Source organism: Ascidiella aspersa, chromosome 3, assembly GCF_963924565.1.
Source record: "Ascidiella aspersa chromosome 3, kaAscAspe10.2, whole genome shotgun sequence".
Lineage (NCBI taxonomy): Eukaryota > Metazoa > Chordata > Ascidiacea > Phlebobranchia > Ascidiidae > Ascidiella > Ascidiella aspersa.
In genome coordinates this window covers 35,309,508-35,334,909 of record NC_139449.1, presented here as the reverse complement: position 1 = coordinate 35,334,909, position 25,402 = coordinate 35,309,508, and the positions used below count along the sequence as shown (strand labels likewise).

The window sequence follows — 25,402 nt, the reverse complement described above, 5'->3', positions numbered from 1 at the left end:
GTACATATAAAGGACTAACTTTAATTAGGACAGGAAAGTCAAAAGTTTTGTGAAGAATTTTTGTTTCGGCTTTGCCTTATTGTCGCAATTTACCTGGAAGAGTGAGGAGATTTTCTTTTTTTGCACGTTAAGTTTACGTGATTAAACCGAGTAATTTGTTTGTTTTTCTGTATTTTTTTTTACTTATTTACAAACTGCATAATCAATTCAGATTCGCACACCATAATTAATTCAGATTAAGATGGAGTATAAGCACAAGGAAGTAATGGCAAAATTGCACCTAGCATATAGACCTACTGGTGTTTGTTTGTATTAGCTTTTGTAAGAAATTGTCAAGATAAGACAAGACTTGGGATAGGATGATATTTACTTTGTTAGCGTGTACATTAACTGATAAACTGTTGAATTAGTTTAAGCTATATACGGTTGGGTACTTCGCTATGCTATTTCTAGTTATCAGTCAACAAATAACTGAACAATATTAGAGTGTAAACCCGTAAAGAAAACTTACGTTAAGCAGTACAATTCATTTAATTGCTTTGAATGCACTGATTAATTCTGTGTTGCTTTATATTCCAAAAAGGTGCTTTTATACGGTTTGGAAACAATTGAAAATTAGGCACAATGAAGGTAATATGCAGTGGAATGCCTAAGACTGGGACTAAGACACTTTGCGATGCGCTCAGATTCCTTGGTCTTAAGGTAGGAACGTTTGACCAAGTGTTTCTTAACCTATGGGTTGCGACCCCAAAATGGTGGCCGTTTGATTTGGTTGGGTCGCCGAATGCAGTAGTTCACATGGTAGTTTCATTGAGATTGGTTAATATTTTTACAAAACTACGAAGGCACTGGCCCTTATTTTTTTTAAATTGGAATTTAATAATTCTATCGTATTTGTATTGTGTTCACTTTGAGCTTACAAAAAGTACGGTACAGATGTTCAGGTCGCCAAAGTTTCGTGGTTATACTTTCGCCTATGATTTGGGTCGTCGCGAAAAAAGTTAAAAAAAATGGTCTACCATTTGGTTTGTTTAGTTAAAATCGGCGTTAGACATGGGTGGTCCAGGGGTGGGGAATTAGCAAGTGTCCATATCCCCGCAAAACTAGATTTTTACGCCTATTTTAACAGCTCAAAATTTTCTGTGAATTATGTTTCAGTATGTTTAGTTTTGGCAACTTAACTGATGGCGTTTTATCGCTTTGCTCGAATCGAAACCATGTTTAAAACATAGCATTTTGACTGAAAGTAACACATCTTTAACGAAAAACTTTAACAAAATAAACGAAGCGAGCTGTTTTCCCAAGTTTATTTCTTTATGATGTTACGTTAATACGTAACTTTGCGGCGTCGAGTTTTGACGTCTGTGTGACGTAGCGTTTAAAAATAAACCACCTGTACCAATACTATACGAACAGTTGTGATGCCTTTTAAAAAGTTGTTTTAGATCTTTTTTAACCGTTCTTCCGATCCACCAGGTTTACAACTTTGAGGAACAGTGTTTGTAAAATAACTTAAGTCCAAGTCAAGTCATTTGTAAAGTAAAGTAACTTGAGTCAACTTCAAGTCATTTGTAATGTTCTTAAGAATAAAATAGCCTCTAGTTAGGGCATCTTATAGTGTATTGCCGACTACTGATTGTACGGTTAGCTTGTTTAGGATTTTAAACCAGCTCCTTACATTCAATCTCCACCAGGTTTACGACTTTGAGGAGCAGTGTTTCTTCTTGAGCGGTCCGCTGGGCAAGTTGTGCAATGAAGGATGCACCAGCGCCGAAATCCGAGAAATGTTTAAAGGAGTCGACGCCATCACAGATTCGCCAGCTTGCCTTTTTTGGGAGGAAATTTACAAGGCCTTCCCCGAGGCTATGGTGGGTCAAAATTTAGGGATGTGTTATGTGGTGGGAACGCGTGGTAACGGCTACACTTAGTTTTATAATAGTCCTACAATTTTGCACTAACCTGATTGATAAAAAGTCTTTACTCTTTTTATTTTTCCTTAAGCTTTATGTTTAATTCGAAATGAACAAATTTACCTAAAATACAAATCAAAGTGTCCATCTTTTTCATCACACCAAAACAAGATCCGGTGTGTCAACTTTTTGCTGTAATGATGGAAAGCAGCGAGTTGATCTATTAATGAACCTGGATTTTTAATTGGTTATGTTTAAGGGGCTTGGGCACTTTACTAAATGTCCCTTGCCACACCTTTGGGTTTTAACTACACCAAAAATCACTCGGTACTGTATCTTGTTCGTTTAAAAACTAAGAGGTTTTAAATAGTTTGAAACATACCAAAGAACAATGTATAATTGACCCCCAAAACAAACATATTAAAATAAAACTTTTAAAAACATTTTACACAACTATGCACAGAAATGCATACTAAGCAAAATTTCACTTGTTTACTGCGGTTTCATGCGCTTATCTTTAACAGTTGTATAATCGTTATCTTATTTGTAAAAATACAGGATTTACTGCGATGATCTGAATCGGTAACTCATTAATACGCCGCAATTAAGTCCTAGATGTCGTTTTTCAAACATTAGTAGCCGCATTCACCATGCGACATCCATAAGTTACAAATTGTACAACTTAACCGACACACACGCACCCTTTTCAAAAATAAGTCTTATCTTTTGCGCCCTCCTGCGTCCAGATCGTGCACACGGAGCGCGCGAACGAGGAAGAATACGGGAAGAGTTACGAGAAGCAGTACAAGGTGATGCGTAGCAACCTCTTCATGCGACTTCTTCTCACCTGTTCGTTCACTGGGAGGATGTGCCAGAGACACTTCAATAACACAAGTGAGTGGAATGCTAATTGCCGGTGTTGTAAAGAATTCATTTTGAAATGACTTAAGTCCAAGTCAAGTCTTTTGTAACGTTACTGTACTTGAGTCCAGGTCAAGTCATTTGTAAAACAAAGTCTTTTTTTATTACATAACAAAATCCCAGTCACAGTCAAGTCTTAATTAGAGAAAGTCAATTCCAAGACAAGTCCTTGGCATAAAAATTAAACAAACTACTAAAATTGGAAAATTCGACCGGTTATGAGCAATAACTTAGCCAAAAAAAAACAATTGATTGCACTTTTTCAAGTTACTCGTAATTTTTAAAATTAAACTCTAGACTATAAATGTAGAAAAGGTATTTTTTATTATTTAAAATTTCTAAAATATTCATGGAATATATACAGATTTTAGATTATTCGATAAAATAGCCTATATGTCAACCATTCGATCAATTTTTTGTCAAATAAACTCACAAAAACACAGTGAATAAGACTTTTCTGGTCCCTAGCGTTAAGTAGTGTAAAATAAAACTTCCGCTAGACGTCAGCATTGCGTCGCTGGTCACAGCAAAGCTTGCTGCGGTTGAAGCGAAATAATACATTATAAAGTTAAAACTTTTGGCTTAAAATGCAAGTTTTACATGCGAGAGAACAAACAAAAAGCATGTGAAGAAAGTGAACTATCCGATGCGGCAAGATTATGCGTTGGCATAAATTTGGCCTAATTTTAGGAGAGATGTTTACCGAATTAAAATCAAAAAATCAAAAAAACAATTCCAGTAAACCTCTTAAAGCAGAGTGCTTCCATGACAATGTTTGTTGGTTGCCGTTTCGGTCTTATTCTAATTCTGGATATCAAGTGTCACTGTTTAACGACAAACATTAAAATCTCGACAAGCTTTCGCACAACCGCGCTCGTGATGAATTATCACGTCAAAATAGAAAATTAGAAGTTTTTTTTAGTACGACCTGATGGTCCTGATGAGCACGGTTGTGCGAATGTGGTGCTGGTTTAGAATCCTGCCATATGTGGTGCTGGTTTAGAATCCTGCCATATTTTTGTTCGAGGGTTTATATTGTTAACATTGTTTGGGTTAGGCTGCGAGCAAGCATTCGAGTTTTGGATCGGTACACTTATTTCGGTGCCGGTCTAGAATCCTACCACAACGCACATTGTTATTTGAGTTAGGGTGCGGGTTAGCGTTTGGGTTTGTGTTGGTCAAGTAATATTATTAATATGAATAATAACACTTGATCAATCCTAACCTAAATAGTGTGCGTTGGTTTATTAATTGTTTTAGCGCTGTGGTAGGATTGTAGACCAGCGCCCTTATTTCTCTTTTCAAATTTCTATTTTGCCAGATCGTTTCGTTACTGTAAAAAAGATGGTAGGATTTTAGACTAGAGTCCAAGTTCTTTACCGTACATTGTTTTCCATCCACAGTAAGGGTTGCCTTTTCACACCAGGGCCTTCATCCCCTTTACGAATCGCCGATGAACGCCAACCTCGCCAAACTGCGCTACCGGCAGCACAACGCACGTGTCAGGGAGGTGAGCAAATATTGGACGACATTTTGTGTTTTTTGTTAGTAAAGGGCGAGGCCAAATCTTTTATGTCATATTTTGATTTATACAGGCCGCGCCAAAAGACAAGATCCTTTACTTCAGCTTAAAGGACGGCTGGGACCCGTTGTGCAAGTTCCTAAAGCTCCCGGTGCCGGCCAGGGAATTCCCCCATCGGAACAAGGGTGGAACAGTGTTCCAGGAAGCGGTGGAGGACAGTTACACGTTCAGGCAGATACGCAAGGAGTTGTCGATTATGTTGATAGTGCTCGGGGCTCTGATGGCCATTCTTGTTTACTATCTCGCCTTCTAGTTTCGCCTAAAGATCTTATTGATGTGGAATCGGTCTCTAGCCGTAGAACGGCAATTATAACCATGCAACGTCTTAATATTAGACAGTTCGGAATAACGTTAAAATAAGACTTATACTTTATAGTCAGAAAAAGGCCTAAAGCCGTCACAACCTGAATAGGACTAGTACCTAATAATCGAAATATGACCTAAACCCGTCAGAATATGACCTAAACCCCTCGGAAAAAGACCTATAGCCGTCTTAAAAAGACCTAAATAATACGTAATAGTCGGTAAAGACCTAAACGCATCACAAAAGGACCTAAATGGCAAGAATGTGGTCTATGCAACATTTCACCTACCCCCGAACCCAACCTACAACTTGATCACTAACTCCCCTAATAATTTTAACCTTAACCCAATTTTACCCTCCCATAACCCCAAAAAGCGGCAAACCATTCTGTGCCAAACCAGCGGCGCCCTTTAAGCTAAGGTTATTCCGAAAAGGTTTAGGTATTATTTCTCATGGATATCCTACTGCGTAGTTAGCTTTTATGTCGTTGGTTTTATACTACAGCATTACATTAATATGATTTAGCAATACTCCGGCACAATTGCGCTACAAAAAGCTTTAAGGCGCTCTTAATGCCAAGACATTAATAACTGTATATAAACTGTTGCTACCAGGCATGGTAATATAAATCAAAAACAGCTCCTCTGGTAATTGTAATTATTAACCAACGTTTCGGCAACCTATACAAGCCGCCTTCGTCAGGGTGATTGACACTGAACGCTCGTACAATAAATGGAAAACACAAAAGGAAAAAAGCAGAAATAAACGCGAGCAACAAAACGATAAGAAAGTAATTAGCGACTAAGGCTCCCCGACGAAGGCGGCTTGTATAGGTTTCCGAACCGTTGGTTAACAATTACAATTACCAGAGGAGCTGTTTTTGATTTATATTAATAACTGTGTTATACCGGAAGTTATGACTTTACTTCCCATATTAATTTGGCATCGGATATCGGCACCGATCCGATATTGTGGGGCATCCCTTATTATATGCAACGCTTTTCTATACGATCAAGTTATCTTTGTTTGCGCTGCTTTTTAAAGTGCCTGAGCGTAATTTACTTGCAAACATGATTCTGTGCGTCGCTGTTACTTGATTTCGATCACTTAAGATATCATTTTAAATAAAATCACAACTACGTATAGTTTGTCAGTATGAAATTATACATTTTACGCTTTAAAAATAATTTTGAAGTTTCAAGACTTTAATGATGCTTTTTTTATATTATCGTTAAAAATCACTGTCAGTATAAACAATTAACACCTTCAAAGGATAAATTTGAAGTTGCAAGATTGTTTAGTGATGCTTTTTTCTTTCTTTTTCACCTTGGAAATCAGTTATATTGAATTTTACCGGATTTTCCTTCAGAACTCTTGTAAAACCACCTCAAACTGGCTCTTACAAGTTACAAAACGTTCTCACGCGTTAACTTAGCAAGCTTATACCGTGGCACTTATTTAACAGCAGGATACGAGGTTGTGCTAACACAACACCTTGCCCACTGAAGGACATATCGGAATTAAAATTGCCCTTTCCCAGACCACTTCATAGGTGAGAAAAACGACTTCATGTCAAAAGTTTTCTGAAATATTTGACGTTTATTGATCGCACGTCACCTGTGGAGGTCATACTTTTGACCTTGACAGACTGAATTTAATTTGTCGCATGGGGTGGGTTATTTTTTTAGTTGTAATATCCTTGTCAGCTGTCATTCACAGTTGTTCTAGCGGTTATTTTTATGTTTCATTCTCAACTTGAACCAATTAAGTTAAAAACTGCGCAAGACTTATAAATAGTTTTATATAAAAAGAGTGATACGTGAAAATCCGAGTGAAATTGTTCAAATTAAAAATCTAACTGTTTTCCTACGAGCTGGTGAAATAAATAAATCTAAATTTTAAACTATAAAAACCACGATTATTAAGCTATAAAAACAGTGTGGAATATTTATCGATAAACTAAATTGAATATCTTACCTTAAGTTATAAGTGCAAGGTTGAAAATAAATGAGTACATTAATATTTACAAACTGAATGTGTAAAAAAATAAAGATATCTCCTCGCCCTTACAGGATGGAAGCAAATGTTATTTAGACTTTCTTGTCTTGATTGAAGTCCGTCATTTATAAGTTCCTAAGAGAAATAGATTTCGCCGCAAAATAAGGTATCATCAGCCTCTAGAAATAAACAAAAAACAAAATTATGTTTTTTACACAATATTCTTTAGACTTTCCAGATCCAGATAAGTATAAACTTATAAATGACTGACATTGGTTAGGACAGAAAAGTCTAAAGAATATTTACATTGTTATTTAGATATATTTTTTTTTTGTTCAACTTCAGAAGTTATAAGCTTGCGGTTGTGCAGCCATTTTTTCACCAAGCTATACTTTAACGTGGTAAAAGAAACGCAGTGAAATTTTAAACTATAAACACAGTCCAAATATCAAACTATATATATTTTACTCTTTATATATTTTTTCCATCACCCTCAGCTTAAGCTATACAAGCTTGTGGTTGTGGACAGGGGGTCTTAATCCTAAGGGCTTATTCTCTATTCCCCCTAGTTGAGTTATGTGGTGATATTGCGGCACTAGAGAGAGAACACAGCTAAAGCAGGCGCCGATAACCAGGTTATCAAGTTTGAGTGCCTTTATCGAGTGGTCGGAGTTCGGCTTTTTCGCGCAATAACAACAGTGCATTATGACGTGCCAATCGCCACTTGTCACGATTTTTTTGCCCCCTGTTTGCGGGCGTTTGTGCGGTCACAATGGGCGTTGTGTCACAATAAATCAGGTTGTCGCGAGCGATTGGAACGCAACAATGCAAATAGCGGCGATCGGCAGGCAAAGAAAAGCCGCGAAATTTCTCACTGTTTAACGATTGTTATCGTCATTTGCTCAAGGAACGTACTTCCGAGTGAATGGAACTGGAAATGTAGTTCAGCTGATTTTTTACCGCTTTTGGTTAGTAAAAAAAGCGAGAGACAATTTTTTATTCTAGTATTAAAAAGCTGAGAAATTTCTGTCTGTTTAACGATTGTTATCGTCATTTACTTAAGGAAAGCACTTATAGAAGTGAATGAAGTCGAAAATGTGGATAATTCAGCTGATTTTGAAAAGCACTAGAGCAGTTCACCGCAAGGAAAATCCTATTCTAACGCTCTGGTTCATCTCAAACGAGAGACAATTTGTTTTATTCTAGAAGAAAAGCCGCGAAATTTCTTGCTGTTTACCGACTGTTATCGTCATTTACTCAAGGAACTCACTTACAGGAGTGAATGAAATCGAAAATGTGAATAATTCAGGTCATTTTTCAACGCAATAGAGCTGCTCCTCTTAAGCTAGGGAGATTATTTTTATTCTAGAAAAAGGCCGCGAAATTCTGTTTTTTTCCTGTTTAACAATTTTTATCGTCATTTACTCGAGGAACATACTTTGCTCAGTGGCGTAGCCAGCCGAAAATTATTTTTTGAGGGGGAAAGTTTGAAACTTGTTTTTTTTAGCTTTTGTCATTGTATTACCCGCCGTAACGAACACAAATAACAATGCTAGCAAACCGTTTCGAGCAGCAGCTGACTAAGTGTTACCGCAATACTTAAAAAACATTCAAAGAGAAAAAACTGTCTAAAAGCAGTAAAACTACACTAATGTATATAGCAAACGTAATATTAACTACATCGCTTGTGGCGTAACAGTGGGTGACACTTGAAGGTGTAACATGCCTGTGATCAACTGTTGTGGTAGGCTACTGCTCACAAATGCTTAAAAACAAATTATTATTAAAAGTACAATATTTTTACTTAACATATACTGTACTTGGTGATGAATCGCAAGATATTAAATTTTGCAAAACGTTGTTTAGGCAGTTTTTACAGTGTGTCTAGTTTAGCCTATTTGCGTGATCTTTACTGAACGTATAAGTTTTTTTGTGACCATCAGCTGAAGCACTTTCTTATAAGGAACCTTTCGCAGATCATAAAACGGAGTAATTAACTATGTTGGCTGATAGCTTTCCTTCCAAAAACTTACGATGCCTGTTTTATATGGCAAAGCAATATTTTTCTTATTTAAGAAAAGATTAATGTTTCTTAACATGTACTTGTCTTAATCCTGTTATGTTGACAATTGAATATTTAATATTATAGATATCAAACAACTATTTTGGTCAAGTTGGTACATTAAAGAAATTTAACACTGAAACGCAACAAAAAATGGTTGTAATTGTTGCGTTCTGTAACTAAAAACTTTTTAGGTTGAATACTGTATTTGCGCCCTTAAAAGGTTTACTGTATCATTACAGAAAAGGGGCAGCTTCTTAAGAAAACTTTGTTGTAAAGGTATTTATTCGGCAAATATTTGTATGCACGACATCCATTCCTCAAAGCATTGAAATCCTGTCGACAAGCCACACGGAAAATGGAACCCTACCCAATTCTTCTGGTCACGCTATTTGGTGAGTAAACCTCAACATAATAAAATGTAGTTTATCATGAAACATACAATGCATACACAATTCCAATGAAATCGACGGGATTCTTTCAGGAAATTCGCATTTCATTTTTTGAACTGTCGAAGTCCAAACCTAAATCTTACAAAAGCCAAGCGGTAAAAACAAAACCTTGTGGTTTAAATTTTAAACCCTTTAATTGTACTTTTAAATCAGTGTTCCGCAGCCAGTACGCCGCGAAACCATGCCATGTGCGCCGCGGTGTAAAAACCCTTATTTTCTTTCGTTTTTTTAAAGGCACTGTCTAAAATTTAGAACTAATAATATCTCAAATGTATAGTTTACGTGGGCATAATTCTTTTTTTCTTTTTTTGACTATTCGAAAGTACGAAATACAACATTCTCGTTAGTTTCAGTTTCTATGCCATTTTAGTTTTTTCACCTTTATTTAGACTTTTGATTTAGACCAGTGGTTCTCAACCGCCGGTCAGCGGACCGGTGCCGGTCCGCATCAACTTTCCTGCCGGTCCGCCAAATATATTACAATTTTATATCTCAGTTTCAAAATGTCAAATTTAGAATTCGCCAGTTACGTAATTCGCAACATTGTTACGTAACATAGAGTTAATGGTCTACTTTTGACTTTATCGTACGTCACAATGCTGCAAGTTTTGTGCCCAATTGTTTAGGATAAGTGCAAACTCGTTCAACTCTTAAACTTTAAGAACAGTTGTATATGGAAAACTTTAATAGAACCACGCACAACACATATGATATTAAAAGAGAGTAGCAAATTGCTCATTCAATTAAAGTTTCCATTCATGCTTTTAAGTTGCATACTTTTTTCGTAATTACATTTTGGGTAGATTTTGAGTTTTGAAGGTCCACCGGTCCGCAAAATTTGTTTTGAGATTTTACCGGTCCCTGCGCTAAAAAAGGTTGAGAACCACTGATTTAGACTATATGTCTGTTTCATAGTTATTTGACCGACAGGTCTTTTATGACGGCACTTTATGACGTAATATCTAAAAAATCATGGCGACCGTGGTCCACGCGAAACAATACAAAATCTTAGGGGTCAACCGTAAAAAAGTTTAAGAACCCCTAATCTACCTATATAGACATGATTGGGCGCATTCGACAAAAATCGAATTAATAATGACGTAATGTGGTGTCATCACAGGCTTATGTTCGTCACAAACGCTCAACAGCGATGGCGTGCCTGTGTTTTCCGATTGCGGTGGCGACATCACCGTCAACAAAGGCATTATTACGTCACCTGGTTACCCTGGTGATTACGCCAACAACCTGATGTGCAGGTGGCGAATTCTGACCAGGGTGAAGAACATACAAGTTAGAGTGAGTACAAAAGCTTAAAATGTCATTTGTTTTTGTAAAATTGTTGCTTTGCAGTTGCAAATCTTGCACACTATTTGTAAAAATAGACGAAAACATGACCGGGAACCTTTTTACTTTTTTTTTTACTTTTTTTTGACTATTTTATGAAAGGAGTTGGGATGCAACGGAACTACTGGCAATGTAATTGTAAAAATTACCTTTAAGTTAACTTAGAAATTCAAGTGTTATATGGCAAGTTCCAACAGTGCGTATAGGAGCAAGGATCCTAAAACAAGTTGTCACAATCGCACATTCAAGTCACTCATGGTAAAAAAAGTTTAATACCACATTTTATACATTTTTATACTAGGCGTTAGTGCTACTTAAACACATGAGAAAGTTTTCATATCTACTCGAACTGTGTGATAAACGCCATACGCACCCATCCGCCATTTTCTCCAACACCATTCATTTATTGGAATTTGTTTATTGGGGACTAAAATGTGCTTTAATTCAATTTAACGCATTATTTTGATGCGACGGTCAGTTGACAAAATGTGTCATGTTTTCTTTTCCAAACAAAAAATTTTTCCTGGGCCAATTTAGGGCAGTTTTGCTTTCAGGTAACCGGTAACTGTTGAGTTGTATCAACTACTTTTGTGGCCAAGTATTGGCACGTACGACCTGACAAAAACCATTGTATTGAGTCCCACAAACAACGCGGCTTACCTTTAAATCCGGAATAAGCGACGATTGTACAACCTTTCCAAATCCTTTGTCAATTTTATTGGAATTTAACTTATTCTTGTTTGATCCACGACTTAAGTTATAGCGTTTCTTTACATCCGTATTAAACGTTTATTTTTTTTCAATCGAAGCCCACACAGAAGTAGGTAGCGTTTTATATAGGGTACGTTATATGTAGAAAATAAAAACTAAATTATTCGAAATATTCGTAAAATAGCACATACCTCTGGATGGGATTTCATATTCATTCTACGTATGAAACCACCCCCTAGCATACGCTACAAAGTTTTATTTTTTTGTTTCCGGTATTAATTCATATGCTGAATGCTAAATCAGATGGCACTGTCGAACGTTACATTCCATTATCAAATTAACCACTTTTCGTACCCCGTGTTACGTTTCGTTGACCTGATTACACCTTGTTAACATTAAAATCTACACTAAACCAACAGATTCTTTAACAAATTACACATAACTGTAAGAATTGGCGTTAGTAGTTTATATATAAAATTTTGTGTGGAACCTCATTAACTTGATTATCGTTAAACGAAAGAAATATAAATAACTATGCAACTTAACAACTCTAGTCTTTTATACTAATGACCTGACTTGGACTTAAGTCATTGATTTAGTTGACTTGATTTGACTTAAGTCTTTTTAACAAATGGGTTGGGTTGAAATAAAGTGTTTTCATTAGCACTTTTTATAGAATTGGGTTATTTATCTTAATTTTTGTTGGGTTTTTGTTATTTTTAGTTTAGTAATTGCTCATAATCGGACGAGTTTACTAATTCTAGTAGTTGTTTATGACAAGGACTTGACTTTGAATTGAATTGCACTAACTATGACTTGACTTGCTATTTATACAAAAAGACTTGACTTGGAAGTTCTTTTACAAATGACTTGAACTGGACTTACAGTAAGTTGTTTCAACATGACTTGTTTACAACACTGCTTCATGAAATGTATGGGTTGCAAAAAGACGGAGGATATCCCTAAATAAAGTGGAAAGATCGCTATCTGACATTTTGCTGTTTTACGACGCACTTTCGTGACATGAATGCTTGATCCATTGCCACGTAGATTTTCTGACAAAACATCGGAAAATTTCCACACGCACACTGTTAATGTACATGTACTATGGCTTGATAATGAATTCCAAAGCCAAAAACGCCGAGGAGGCCATCACAAGGTTATATTATATAAAGCAAACCTAAAGAAGATCACTCAAATGTTGTCCGGTTTCGTTTTTTCAAAATTTTTACAGGACCAATTTCAAACTTTTAACGTTTCCTCAATTTCGTTTTTTCAAAAACTCAATTTCGCAACGATACCTCACAGTAAGGCCAAGCTCCTATTGAGCGTGTTGGATAAATATACAACAGGGGTGGGCAATCTACGGCCCTCGGCCTATTTTTCAAACTGGACGCGAGATACTGCGTCATATTTTTCGCTATTTCAACGTAAAAGCAGTTTTTGCGCTTTGCTCAAATCTGGTTTCTGTACCAAGCGTAACATATAGCCTAGTTGGACCCCTTGTTAATTGCAGAATACCCTAGTTTTATCCATGATTAATAGTCGTTACGATTGTTACGATGTAATGCGTAGAGTTCACGCAGGTAAACTAATGAAATGCAAACCCAAACTGACGAAAACCTGTTAGTTTTTGTTGATTGCGTTTTACAGCTTTGTATACTATAACTTAACATTGCCAAGTTTTTTTTAACTGATAGTTAGACCACCGGTTATTTGAAAAATACCCGTAGTTTTATCCCTAATTAACAGTCTCTTGCGGTCGTTTCGTTGTAATAAGTTCCGTAAGATCTACACAGTTAAAAGTTAACGGCCCGCAGATACCTTTCTGAGTATGGTTTTGGCCCGCGACTAGAAACGTCTGCCAACCCCTGATCTACAACGCAAACTCCAAACTACAGGTAATAATGGAGGCACTGAATATCGAAAACGCGCGCAACTGTCAGTTCGATTTCGCGTCTTTACAATTCGACGGAGAAGCAAGCGCGCAGAGGTTTTGTGGAAGCAGAGTCGACGGCAGCTCACTAGAGGGAGCCCTGCCCGCCGAGGTCCAGTTTGAGTCGGACGGAAGCGTGGGCGGCTTCGGATTCAAGATGACCTTTCAAGGTCGTTGCACCACGTGGTAGCATGCGATTGTGGTTTTGGCGAAAATGGTAGAGCGCAAATATAGTTTGCCTGGAAGCTGCACGAGGCTGCTATCCTATATTATGTGCATGTTGTTTTTATTTTGATGGTTTTGTTGTTTGACATTTGCACGAAAAAAAAGTTTGACATTTGCACGAATGATATTGCATGCACGTTTTGCAATGCATGGTTATACTCCTTAGTATATTCGTTTAGAACAGTCGGCATGCCATACGCTGCATAAAATATAATTGCCATTTTGAAACAGGAAAACTCTGTTTGCAGCCAACAAACACCCATGGAAAGGACTTTACGTTTGAGAAATTCACCTTTAAAGATCGAAATTGCTGCGCTGGAACGCAAATAATGGGCGAAAGTTTAATTTAAATTCGGCATCGCATTGGCACCGATGCCACCTTAATATGGGACGAGTAATTGCCGGAACATCTGGTATGGGCGCCGATCCGATATTATCGGACATCCTAACTTCAAGAACACTAGAAATTCCTATATTAAGTTGGTATCGTATCGGCACCGATATTACCTTACTATTGCAAGAGCATTGACGATACGATATTATCGGACACTCTAACTTCCAAGGATAGTAGAAATTCCTATATTAATTAGGTATCGGTAACGATACCTAGTATCGGACGAATGCCGATATTGCCAATTGGTATTCGGTATCGGCTCCAATCCGATATTATCGGACATCCTCAATTCCAAGAACACTGGAAATTCATAAATTAATTTGGTATCGGATCGACAACCGATACCACGCTATAGTATCGAACGAGTATTGCCGATACTACCACTTGGAATCCGGTATCGGCTCCGATCCGATATTATCGGACATTCCACTGCCAAATTATCTGAAAATCCTGTATTAATTTAGTATCGGATCGGCACCGAAACTACCCTATATCGGACGAGTGCCGATACTACCACTGAGCATGGGATATCGGTTTCGATCCGATATTACCGTACATCTTCGAGCTCACCTGTAAAAAAGCCACGCGCTGCCGTTTGCAGATCTTGCTGACCGACCTTAACATTTGGGAGTCGGAAAATTGCGAGAGCGACTTTCTGCGCATCGTGATTCACGGGGGAGAGGCCCGTTCCTACCGGCTCTGCGGCGACAAGAAGGGACAGAGCAGGAACACAACCGGGCACGCTCCCATCGATATCGTCATGCAGACAGACAAAGAAAACGTTACGCGCGGTTTTAAGATCAATTTCGAAGGTTAGCGAGGTTGGGAATGGGTGACGGTGGAGGTTTGGTCAGTTTAGAGGGCATTTACTACTGGTCAAATGCTGGTTTTGTTGAAGGGAGTTCTGTTTAGTCCATTTTTTTCTTTGAAGCATTACTATACTATATGTGAAATGCCTAATTGATGCTCAGATAATATTTGTAGTAAAAAGCTTAATTTGCCTTGGTGGAAATTTAGTCTAGTTGAAGTTCATTTAATATATGCTACATTTTAAATGAGAGTGTTGGTGTAACTTTAGTCTAGTTAAAGACATTACCTAATTTCAAATGGCTTATTACTATACTCAAATAATATTGCAACTTGCTTGGTGGTAAATTTAGATGAGAATGAAGGGCATTTACAACATGTTAAATGCTGCTTTTGTTGAGGAGAGCGTTGGTGCAAACTTAGTCTAGTTTAAAACCATTTACTACTAGTCAAATGTCTAATTGTTACTAAGTATATGGGATGAAAAGCCTTTCTGGCGGGAATTTAGTCTAGTTTAAGGGCATTTACTACTAGTTAAATGCTGGATTGCTTGTCAAATGGTGTCTGGAGAAAATCTACTTAGGATTTGTAATGTCATTTCAGTGCATGTCAAGCCATGCTTATAATGAATGAGTGCATACTTAGAGTTTAAAACGCATTTACGGGCATGTCAAACGCTTAGAAATCATTATTGTCGAAACGGAAAGTATGTAAAAAAATCTAACACGAAACTCTTGGCCTACCATCACAAAGCAAAGGGGTGAAAAAGAGAAGCAATTCAAAGTGGATAAATTGCAAACAATGTTAGCAACATCTTGCAATTTCTGACAATATTTATGCTTGAGGTTTATTTGATTTCGACTATTTTATTTTACTGTACGTTACTACTGTAGAATTACTAACAACTAGCCGAAAATGTAGATGCTGTAGCTGTTAATGTATATTGCTCATGATTGTTTTTTTCTAGATTGCCGTCGTAGAAATAACAATTTGTTACTTTTTCCACCAAGTTTTAAAGCGTGTAGGGCATATCGGTTGTATAGTGCCAAAGAAAAAATCAATTACTATATGTGGAAAGCATGTGTTTTTATATTTGTAAATAGTTATCTTTATATTTTTAGACCTATACGGTATCCTACTATTTTTAATTTTATATATTTTACTTTTTAATCACCCATATTGGCATTTTTACATGTTTGTTTTTTTACAGAAACTGATGATGCCTTATAGGCGTAATATATATATTTCTGTAAGATTTTAAGAAATGATTTTATGATTTATCTGTTTTAATTAATAAACAGTCTTAAGATCTTTGGATACGAAGACAAGAATCTTTCTTTTACATTTTATTGTCCGCGGGAGATCCTTACTTTCTAAAGTGTTTCAGCTTAGTTATCTTTATAACATTTCTTAACAAGCGAATTTAAATGGCGGAAATATATTTTTATGCTTTTAACACATTATTATCTTTTATCACTAGTATTATCTCCCTGTCTATCCGAACCATGCCAGAACGGCGGGACGTGTGATTATGACGCCGATTCGTACAACTGCTCTTGTACAAGTGGATGGGAAGGCACCAACTGCGAACTCGGTATGAGTGAAACCAATTTAAAATCCTTATGTATGTCAAGAAGTCCTTAAACCCCGAATTTTGTTTTTTATCAGTCGGCAAAGTTAAGTAATCAACACGCGTTTCAATTTATTATCTCAAATGAAAGCACAACACTTTTCATTGTTGCGAGAAGATAAATAATGTGATAGCTGCCAAGGGTTCTTCGCCTTAATCGCTACTGGTTTATGGAGAATAACTCGCTAGTCCAGGGTTTCTTAAATTTGTTCGACCGCAACACCTTTACACAATTTATCGAAACTCGCGCCCCTTTCCCGATAATTATGTTCCGGAGCCACAGAGCCCGTGTGCTTATTTGAGTCTGCATTTTACTCTGTGTCTCAATATCAACATAAACCGTCGAAGCTATTTCAGGTGGGTCGCGAAGCATTTCTAAATGTTACAGTTTTCTATTAGATCGGGAAATTATTGCATTATTCATTACGTAACATTTATGCAACCATGTAACAAATACGTAACAATTAGATGTGTTGTGTCGCATTAACTATTTCAGTACGTACGCCAGTAGAAAATATGCAGGTTGTATGTAACTTTATTCGTTTGGTCATATCACATTGCACAAAAAGTTATCGCACAATAAAACTTGCATTAAAAGTGGGTCGTGAACTAAATAAGGTTGGGAAGCACTGACACAAACAGTCCTTAGTGCAAAGAGGCAAACTATTTTTCAAGGTGAATTGTTTTTCTTAAAACGGAAAATAACATATTTTTGTAGATTTTTAACTTAATCAACAAAACAGAAAAACCAAACTAATATTCATGGGGAAAAATAAGATTAGGTGGTTAGCATAACATAATATGTGTCAGTTACGGGAAAAGTAGTGTAAAAATATATTTCTGTTTAAAAAAGACTTTTTCTCAGAGGGGTCTTCTCGCCCCCCTTGTGAAGCTAACGACCCCTTACCCCCTCCCCCCAAAAAAAAATCCTGCGCTAGTCAGTCTCAGTTTATAACAAGTATTCCTTATTTTGCGTTAAAACTTAGTCAGTTGCTGCTTGAAACGGTTTGCTAGCATATTTGTTTTTGTTCGATTCGGCATTTAATACAATGACAAAAGCTAAACAAAAAAGTTCAAACTCGCCTCCCCCATTTTTTCGGCTGGATACGTCACTGTACTCGACAATGACTTATTTCTTTTGTTTCATCAGAAACCGACGAATGCGCCTCGAACCCATGCGTGAACGGGGGAACATGCACCGACGCCTTTGACCACTTTACGTGCGCCTGCTCCCCCGGCGTCACCGGCGCCACGTGTGACGTCATAGAAGACAGTTGCGTCCACTTGGCGCCGTGCGAGAACGGGGCGACTTGCCGGCCCACCAACGGTTCCTACTCTTGCCTTTGCGTGAACGGCTATACAGGACGAAACTGCGTCGAGGGTGGGTGTATTAAATGCGGTTCGTGCGAATCTATAACGTCTTTACAATAAAGCCTTGTACAATAACTAACCTCTCCACAGTGGGAAGGTTTAGTTTAAATAACGTGTTTGTTTGCATTTTGTGCGGATCTACACCGTCTGGTTTTTAATCAAGCCTTGTAAGGTAACTAACATCTCTACAGCTTGGTGGTTAAACAAACGCACTCTATGGTTGTCTTTGCAACAAAATGTATACGGTAACTAACCTCAGTAAAGTTTGGTGGTTTAATATAATAAACGCATTCTTGGTTGTTTTCGTTTTGTGCGGATTAATACCGTCTTTGCAATAAAGCTTTGTACAGTAACTAGCATCTCTACATTTTTGACGCTTAACAGCATAAACGTAGGGTTATTTTTGCGCTTTGCGCCATCTTTTTAAGTGGTTTAACTGTATAGCTGTGAACTAATTGGCCTTCGAATCTAGTGCGAATCTTGATTGTGTGGTCAAGGTGTCAGGTAAAAAAACTTATTTTTTATATAATAGCTTAAATTTCACTTGCACATTTGCGCACAAGTTAGACCGGGAACAGGAAGTTTCAAAAAATAACTTTTTAAAACGTCACGTTCCCACGTTGCTTCGTGATGTAATCCCTCAAAATGTTCCAAACCAAAAATCCTAGATCTTGATGAATATTTTGATTTTTTTTTTTGAGGGGCGTTTACTAAAGGTAAAGAGGTGATTATTGTGGGTCAATTTCGCTTTTAAAGAAGAACAAAAAGAAACAATAACATCGACCATGTAAAACCTAAGATTAAATACGAGATAAAATTTGTCAGAAAAAATGTAAAGGAAATAAACGTTAGTAGTTAAAATGATCAAGGCTGTTAAAGAATTATTGTAGACAACTTACTACCTGAATAATATTTGTTCAGAAATTGACGAGTGTGATCCAAATCCTTGCCAGAATGGTGGCATCTGCCAAGATGCTTTTGCGTCGTTTACTTGCACCTGCGTTGATGGATACACGGGGGACAACTGCCAAGTTGCACCTACAAGTAGGAGTTGGCCACATTGTACTGGTTAAATTGAAAAGTAGCAATATAATAAAATAGAAAAATGCAATTCTAAACAGACACGTGGAAGTTTATCTTACGTTCTACAAGTAATTAGGTAGTTTATGGGACAAAGTAAAATTTTGTCAATATTCCAGCAGTGGTATATTCGATATCATGTGAGTGAAATCTTAATATTCAATTTTTTAGAAAATACTATTTTATAGGGGTATTAATGTTTTATAAATAATTTACAAAAACATTTTACATTAATTTGCTAGTAAAATGGGGAAGTGAATTAGACAGTATAGTCCAGCAGTTTATAATTAATCTACGCTAAATACTAAAAAACAGGTTAACTGAAAACAAATGCACTATGTTCAAAAAGAATATGTATTGTAAACCGACAATAAAAAAATAGTGTTTTATTTTTTTTCCAAATTGTCAACAGCTACAACAAAACCTACAACAACAACAGCAACAACAACAGTAACAACAACAACAATAGCAACTACAACCACAAGAGCGACAACAACAGCAACACGTCGTCCTTCAGCAACAACTAGCAAGTTCTGTAGCCAGCAGTCAGCCTTGCTGTGCATGAATGGAGGCAGTTGTGTTGTGGTGGACAATTCAAGGGAATCTTGCTTGTGCCAGGAAGGCTTCAGCGGAGCAACATGTCAAACAGTTGATAAAAGTAAGATTATTGATATTTCTTCATAAATTATATAAATGAACTTCGGCGCTCATCTAGACAGTGTTGTTATGAATTAAGTCAGTGTCTTGGCCTAAGTGCACTTAAGTCTATGTTTTTGAATGACTTGACTTAAGTCATTTGGGCAAAATGACTTGACTGGGACTTGTCATTTCAAAAAGACTTGTTTACAACACTAAGTCTTGAATCCCACGACGACGTTTAAATCAACGCACATTATTTGGGTTGGGGTACGGATTAGCGTTTGGGTTGGGGTGGGTCAAGTATCATTATATTTATCGCACAGTTTTCTCACAGTTTTTAATGTTGACGACTGGTTTCGTAACTGTATTTCGTTACTGTAAAAAAGAAAAAAGGTGGTATGATTGTAGACCAGCGCCGAATTTTGTTATAGTAACCCTGTAAGGTTTTTTTAAATAACAATTGGTGAATAACTGAAGTTATGAATAACTGAAGTTATTAAAAGCATGGCGTTATTTGTTATCAGATTGAATCTCGAAATTCTTTGTCCAAAATTCGGTATCGGAATTCAATTTGAAGTTTTGGTATTCCTGATGGCAATGTACTTTTATTGGCATCTATGATAAATGGCGCAATGACGAATTAGATACATTTCAACGTGGCGTCATCAATTTGGTAATGACGTCAACAAAAATATTTTTCACCCAAATTGTAGCAAAAGTCAAAAGGAACAACTTTGCCAGAGAAACTTTTTGTCTATCTTCTAAGACAAATGCAGGAGAAGTCATGAAGCAGCACCCAATCAAAACTTGAGATTTAGCGAAAAATAATTCAGCAGTTAAATGGTTAAGGTGCCGTTTCCAACGCCCTAGGCCTAGGGTTTCAACTTTTCAAGAGATAATTCAAATATTCTTAATTCACATTTTGCTCTTTGGTTAGCTTCTTGACCAAAGCAAGAATGTTTTCATACATTGTGCACAGTTGATAATTGTTGTTTTATTTGATTTATTTGGACAATAGTGGACCACTTATTTCTAACAATTTCAAATTTTCTACCAGTTTTGTATTTTTTATTGTGATTTTTTCTACCAAAAGTGCAAGTTAAGTATATTTTTTATAGGGTGCCATAAGCTAAAAAAGATTGTAAATCACTGACTTTATACTTTCAGATTCGCCTGATTACCTGCATGCCCTTATCGCCACATCGGTTGGATCGTTTGTATGCATTCTGCTCATGCTTGCCCTGCTTTGTCTTGTGCTGTGCAAGAAGAAGCGTGCCAAGCGATGTGAGAATATCAGCAACGGAAGAAGAGGTAAGAAGTGATTTCAATGCGCAAGCTTTACTTTACAAGTAACTCCTTTAAATAGGTTTCTTCTTATTTTTAAAAGCTTTAATTTACAAAAATGTTAGATAAAACATGTTTGCTTTACAATTGTAAATAGGCTGCCTCATTTATAAAAAAACATTTTGTTGTAATCTCAACATTAGGTTGGTTTAATGTATAACGCAGCTTCCCTTAGTTTTCAAAACAAGATTTTTTAATGATACTAATTAAAAAAAAAAGAATTCAAAAAAAATGTTTTGCTCTTCAGAAATGTTTGGTTCAGTTTTGAAAATACGTTGTTTAATTCCCAAAAAAGGAAGGATTAATAAGATTGGTATAACGACTATAGTTTGATTTGTGTTAACAAACTACAAAGGTGAGCCCATCACTACACAGCCAACACAACTCAAGCCTACAATTTATCGATCCATTTCATTGCCAACTCATGTACAACGAAATGCGTTTAAAGTACTGCCTTATGGTTATTTTTCAGATGTGATTTTCCTATAGCTATATGATTATTTTACCCAAAAACAAAGCATTTTATATAATATTATACATGTCTAGTTGTACAAAATGAGTGAATCAACGTAATTACCCAAACCAAACATTGTTTTGACCTCTTGAATAACTTCAACAGCTCGGCAATCACAATTAGGGAGAAAATGTGGCATTATGACCTCACACTGGCCGTTTCGCGCGCCCAATATGAGAACTATGAATCAGGTCCAGTCGGTCGTTAGGGAAACGATCAAACAGTCTCACGTCCGAATTAATCATTCTCGTCGCCCTGTAACTAGCACAGCACTTCGGACCGTAAAACAACCGCAAATTTACAAGTGGCTACTTGAATGTTATAAGGGCCACAGCGGTCTGAGCTTATTTCGATACAAGTTACTGATAAAATGTTAATTAAATAAGCATACCTTTGGCATTTTTCCATGTGGTCGTTCACGCCAGAACGTAAATCCACAATGGGTCAAGCGAATAGCTTTAATTCCGGCTATGGCGTCATTGATTTGTTTATTTCAAACGTATGTTATGGGGTCTCTTGTAGAAAGAGTAATTCGGTCTTTGGGCTAAAATGTGGTTACATGCCATTGGTAAACTGCAAACAGTACCAATCAATATGACATCTCATGTTATGGTACAATACGTTACCGTTAAACTTCATGTTATGGTACAGTACGTTACCGTTAAACTTCATGTTATGGTACAGTACGTTACCGTTAAACTTCATGTTATGGTACAGTACGTTACCGTTAAACTTCATGTTATGGTACAGTACGTTAAAGGTTAGTTATCTCAACATAGTGTTTTATATTTCGAGTATCTCAAATATTTTTACACTTTGCCCTGATGAAGAACGGTTTTGCGAAAGCTCGCCAATATTATACTAAAATTTGTTTCCCGTGTTTTGGTTTCTAATTTGGACAAATATCAACAAAGATTATTTTGACTTGTTGATTTTTCGGAGTAACGATATGAGACTTTTACTGCCTTGTACGTTTGACTGTTATTTCATACATTTGTGTTCAGAATGTTTAAAATGGAACCAAAATGGTGCTAACTACCTTAGTTAGCTTAAATTAGAGATTCAATTTTATATTACAATTATACTTCTTGTTTGTTAGCACAGTAACATCAATAGAAATAAAAACAATAAACAAAAATGCAAACAAAAATGAGAAACACTTTTCGTCAGCAAAATAAACTAAAATCACAAGGTTTGAAAAATCAACTCTTTATAATGAGTTGATTTTCAACTAAAAATAAACTAAAGTTTTATAATGAGTTTATTTTACCTTACAGTAATGTTCGCTGGCAAAACGTGTTTATACATTTTGTTTATTTTATTCTGCTTATTTCACTTTAGGTGATGGGGCTTCGGATCACGTGACAAAGCCCGAAGACCTCCAACCGACAAAAGAGGCTTGGGGCGAGCGACTTCAAGCGGCAATCGATCCTGACTTTACCAGTCCCAAGGGGGCGGTAGGGAGCGCAACGTACGACATTGTACGATCGCCTGACCTCGTGACCAGTCCCATGTATTCTGCCCGCTACAACCCTGCTGGTTATTTCTACGAGAATCCTAACGCGATGGTGCAGCCTTACAATTGCCAATCAATGCAAGTTGGAAGTAAAAGAAGGTAAAAATGGGAACTTTTTTTCAAGCTGTTTCCAGTGTATTACGTGATTCTGATAATTATATGCTTTTGCAATTTAGAAACTATTGAATAGAACGTCAAAAGGTAGTTAAGCATGATTGGTCGATTTTTCCACCTTATTTGACTGTACTTCACTTTACACTAATAAACTGTTTTGTTAGTTAATTGCTAAAATCTATTATCGCTGCTGCTGCAAAAAAGCACAAACTCTATTTCTCCAAGGCAAAATACGATACCGTTCTAAAAAAGTAGAACAACAAGTAGCTAAAAAAACTGCATTTATCTTAAATAACTTAAAAGAGGTCTTGTTTTTTCACTGCTTAAACAATATATTTATTTTTGTTCAAACATTTCGTACATCTATACTTGTTAATTTTGCTGGAGTGTCGTGAATTAACTGTTTTCAATATCGTGTTTCAGGCATTCAACTACCAACAGCTTTATGCATTCAAACAGGGATCAATTGTTCTCCGTCGGTGACGTAATAAATGCAGTAGAACCGAATAAAGAAGGTTGGTGGTCTGCACGTAACTTTTCTCTACTACTGAATCAATAAAACCTGCACACACATATGTGTGTTAACCACTGTGATCTAGCAATTTTAAATCTGCTTTTTGACCAACGATTACGGCGTTCGTATCATTAGCGTATAGCCTGTATAATTCTGTTGGTAGAGCGACGGCCCCTGTATTACCGGAGGTCGTGAGTTCGATCCTGACTGCAGGCTAGTTATTTTTTAGCCTGCCTTGCTTGCTTCATTGATCAACAGATTCGGCGGGTCTGCGATGGCTTTCGGTGTACTACTGAATCAGTCATAAACATACAGTATGTTTAAAATGTAATCAGGTCTTTGTAAATTGCTACAGTCCTACAATGACGACACATTTATAACTAGTGCACCAAAAGACTTTGGGAGGGAAAATACTAATGACAGTTGGTCTGTCAAGAAGTTTAAGCCAACAAAGAGTTTAAAATGTGCCTGTGGTAAGATTCGAACTTACAACCTCGGCATGCTTGGCGTGATTTAGGAATGCAAAAATTTTGTATGTTGTGCAAAGATTAACAAAGTGTTGGGCTTACTGTTAGTTTTGTACAAATGTCAATAAAGTTGGGGGCAAATAACTTTCACTCACTTGGTAATCATTACCAAACCTTTAATTGTGGATTAAAACGTTGGTAATACTTGATATAAATATAATTTTGACAATCTGGGAACGATTGTGTTTTTGTTAATTAGATCACTGTTTTTTGTTAATTAGATAACGACATTGCATACCGCGGCCATAAAAATGACACCGATTCGAGGAATCCACATCATATTAAAGGTAATACACAACTATTTGTGTTCAACTCTATATCGTTTTTAGATTTTTTTATTAAATAAAATTATTACCGAAATGGGATAAAGAGATTTTAATTTTGAGAAAACCACACGGATGCATTACAGATCCGCGAACGTGTCGTGCAGGGCGACGTATGGTATTAACCTTTCACCGACGCAAACCAAAAACGCAAAAATGCGGTACTATGTTTCAGAACAGTTTTGCAGCAGTTGTTAAATGCAGTGCTTCTCAACCCATCGGTTCTTAACCAAAAAGTTAACCCTTTGATATGGTTAGGTCGCCGACTGCAGTGCTTCACGTGATTAGGTTTATTAAGATTGGTTCGAGGCAAGATTTCTCCGAAGTTTGCAAACATTTAGAAAGTCATACTAAAACCTGGCTCATGTTAAGTAATATCGAACCTATTAATGATAATGTATTTCGTTTTGTAGCTTACAAACGTCTAGTAAAGATAATTGATGCGCCAAAGATTTATTGTTATATTTAAGCTTAGTATTACGGTCGCCGCGAAAATCGGATGAGAAACACATGTTTTATTTAAACAAGTTTTACAATTTTTTATTTGTTTATCCGATTTTACTATTGTTACTACATTGTAATCTTTATACTTTATTTTAGCACGTTTTATCCATTTTTAACATGTTTTTTATCACCCAGGTCACAAACCTGTAAAGAATCGTCACAAAAGCACAAAAGACAACAGTGACGTCAAAATACCCCCACACACCGCCGCCGCCCTCATAAACTACCTCTCGACAGCCCTGGGGCGCGACAGGCAACACCAGGGGCGAAAAAAGACCCCGGAAAAGCCCCCGTCCGAAACCAACGTGCTTAAGGATATAGACAGCGACGGATTGACCAATGAGATCGCTTCGCCGAGGCGCGCCGACGTTCAAATCAACCAAACAAACGACAGGACGAGGCAGCGTCGGACCAAGTGGAGAAGTCCAGGCAAGGATAATTGCGACTCATTGGAGTTGGACAACTTGAAACTTTACGATTATTTCGACCAGTTCGCTTCGGACCGGAAAGGCAGGGCTGTGTTAAGACTCACGCGAGAAAACGCTTTCCTTTTCGAGTAGTATTTTAGTTTTGTTTACTTTGTTCACGTTTTTAGCGACTATTTGCTTATACAGCTCGCCACAGGAAGTCAAGGCCGTTATTTATTTATTTATTCGAGATAGATTTGAGCTTATAACAAA

At 36.8% G+C, this 25,402-nt stretch overlaps 1 protein-coding gene across 1 annotated transcript; it reads left to right on the top strand.

The window, feature by feature from the left end:
* Positions 1–624: 624 nt before the first annotated feature.
* LOC146162720 (uncharacterized) lies at positions 625–4,666 on the top strand. The gene is made up of 5 exons (XM_083385277.1): positions 625–702; positions 1,695–1,868; positions 2,657–2,804; positions 4,235–4,341; positions 4,427–4,666. The coding sequence occupies exons 1-5, from the start codon at positions 625–627 to the stop codon at positions 4,664–4,666; spliced, it is 747 nt and encodes a 248-aa protein (XP_083241403.1).
* The last annotated feature ends 20,736 nt before the right edge of the window (positions 4,667–25,402 follow it).

Excerpts from the sequence above, each read along its gene's own strand:
- LOC146162720 (XM_083385277.1), top strand. The coding sequence starts at position 625 with ATGAAGGTAATATGCAGTGGAATGCCTAAGACTGGGACTAAGACACTT. Across the intron at positions 2,805-4,234 it reads GAGACACTTCAATAACACAA|TAAGGGTTGCCTTTTCACAC; the intron begins GTGAGTGGAATG and ends TTCCATCCACAG. Across the intron at positions 4,342-4,426 it reads ACAACGCACGTGTCAGGGAG|GCCGCGCCAAAAGACAAGAT; the intron begins GTGAGCAAATAT and ends TGATTTATACAG.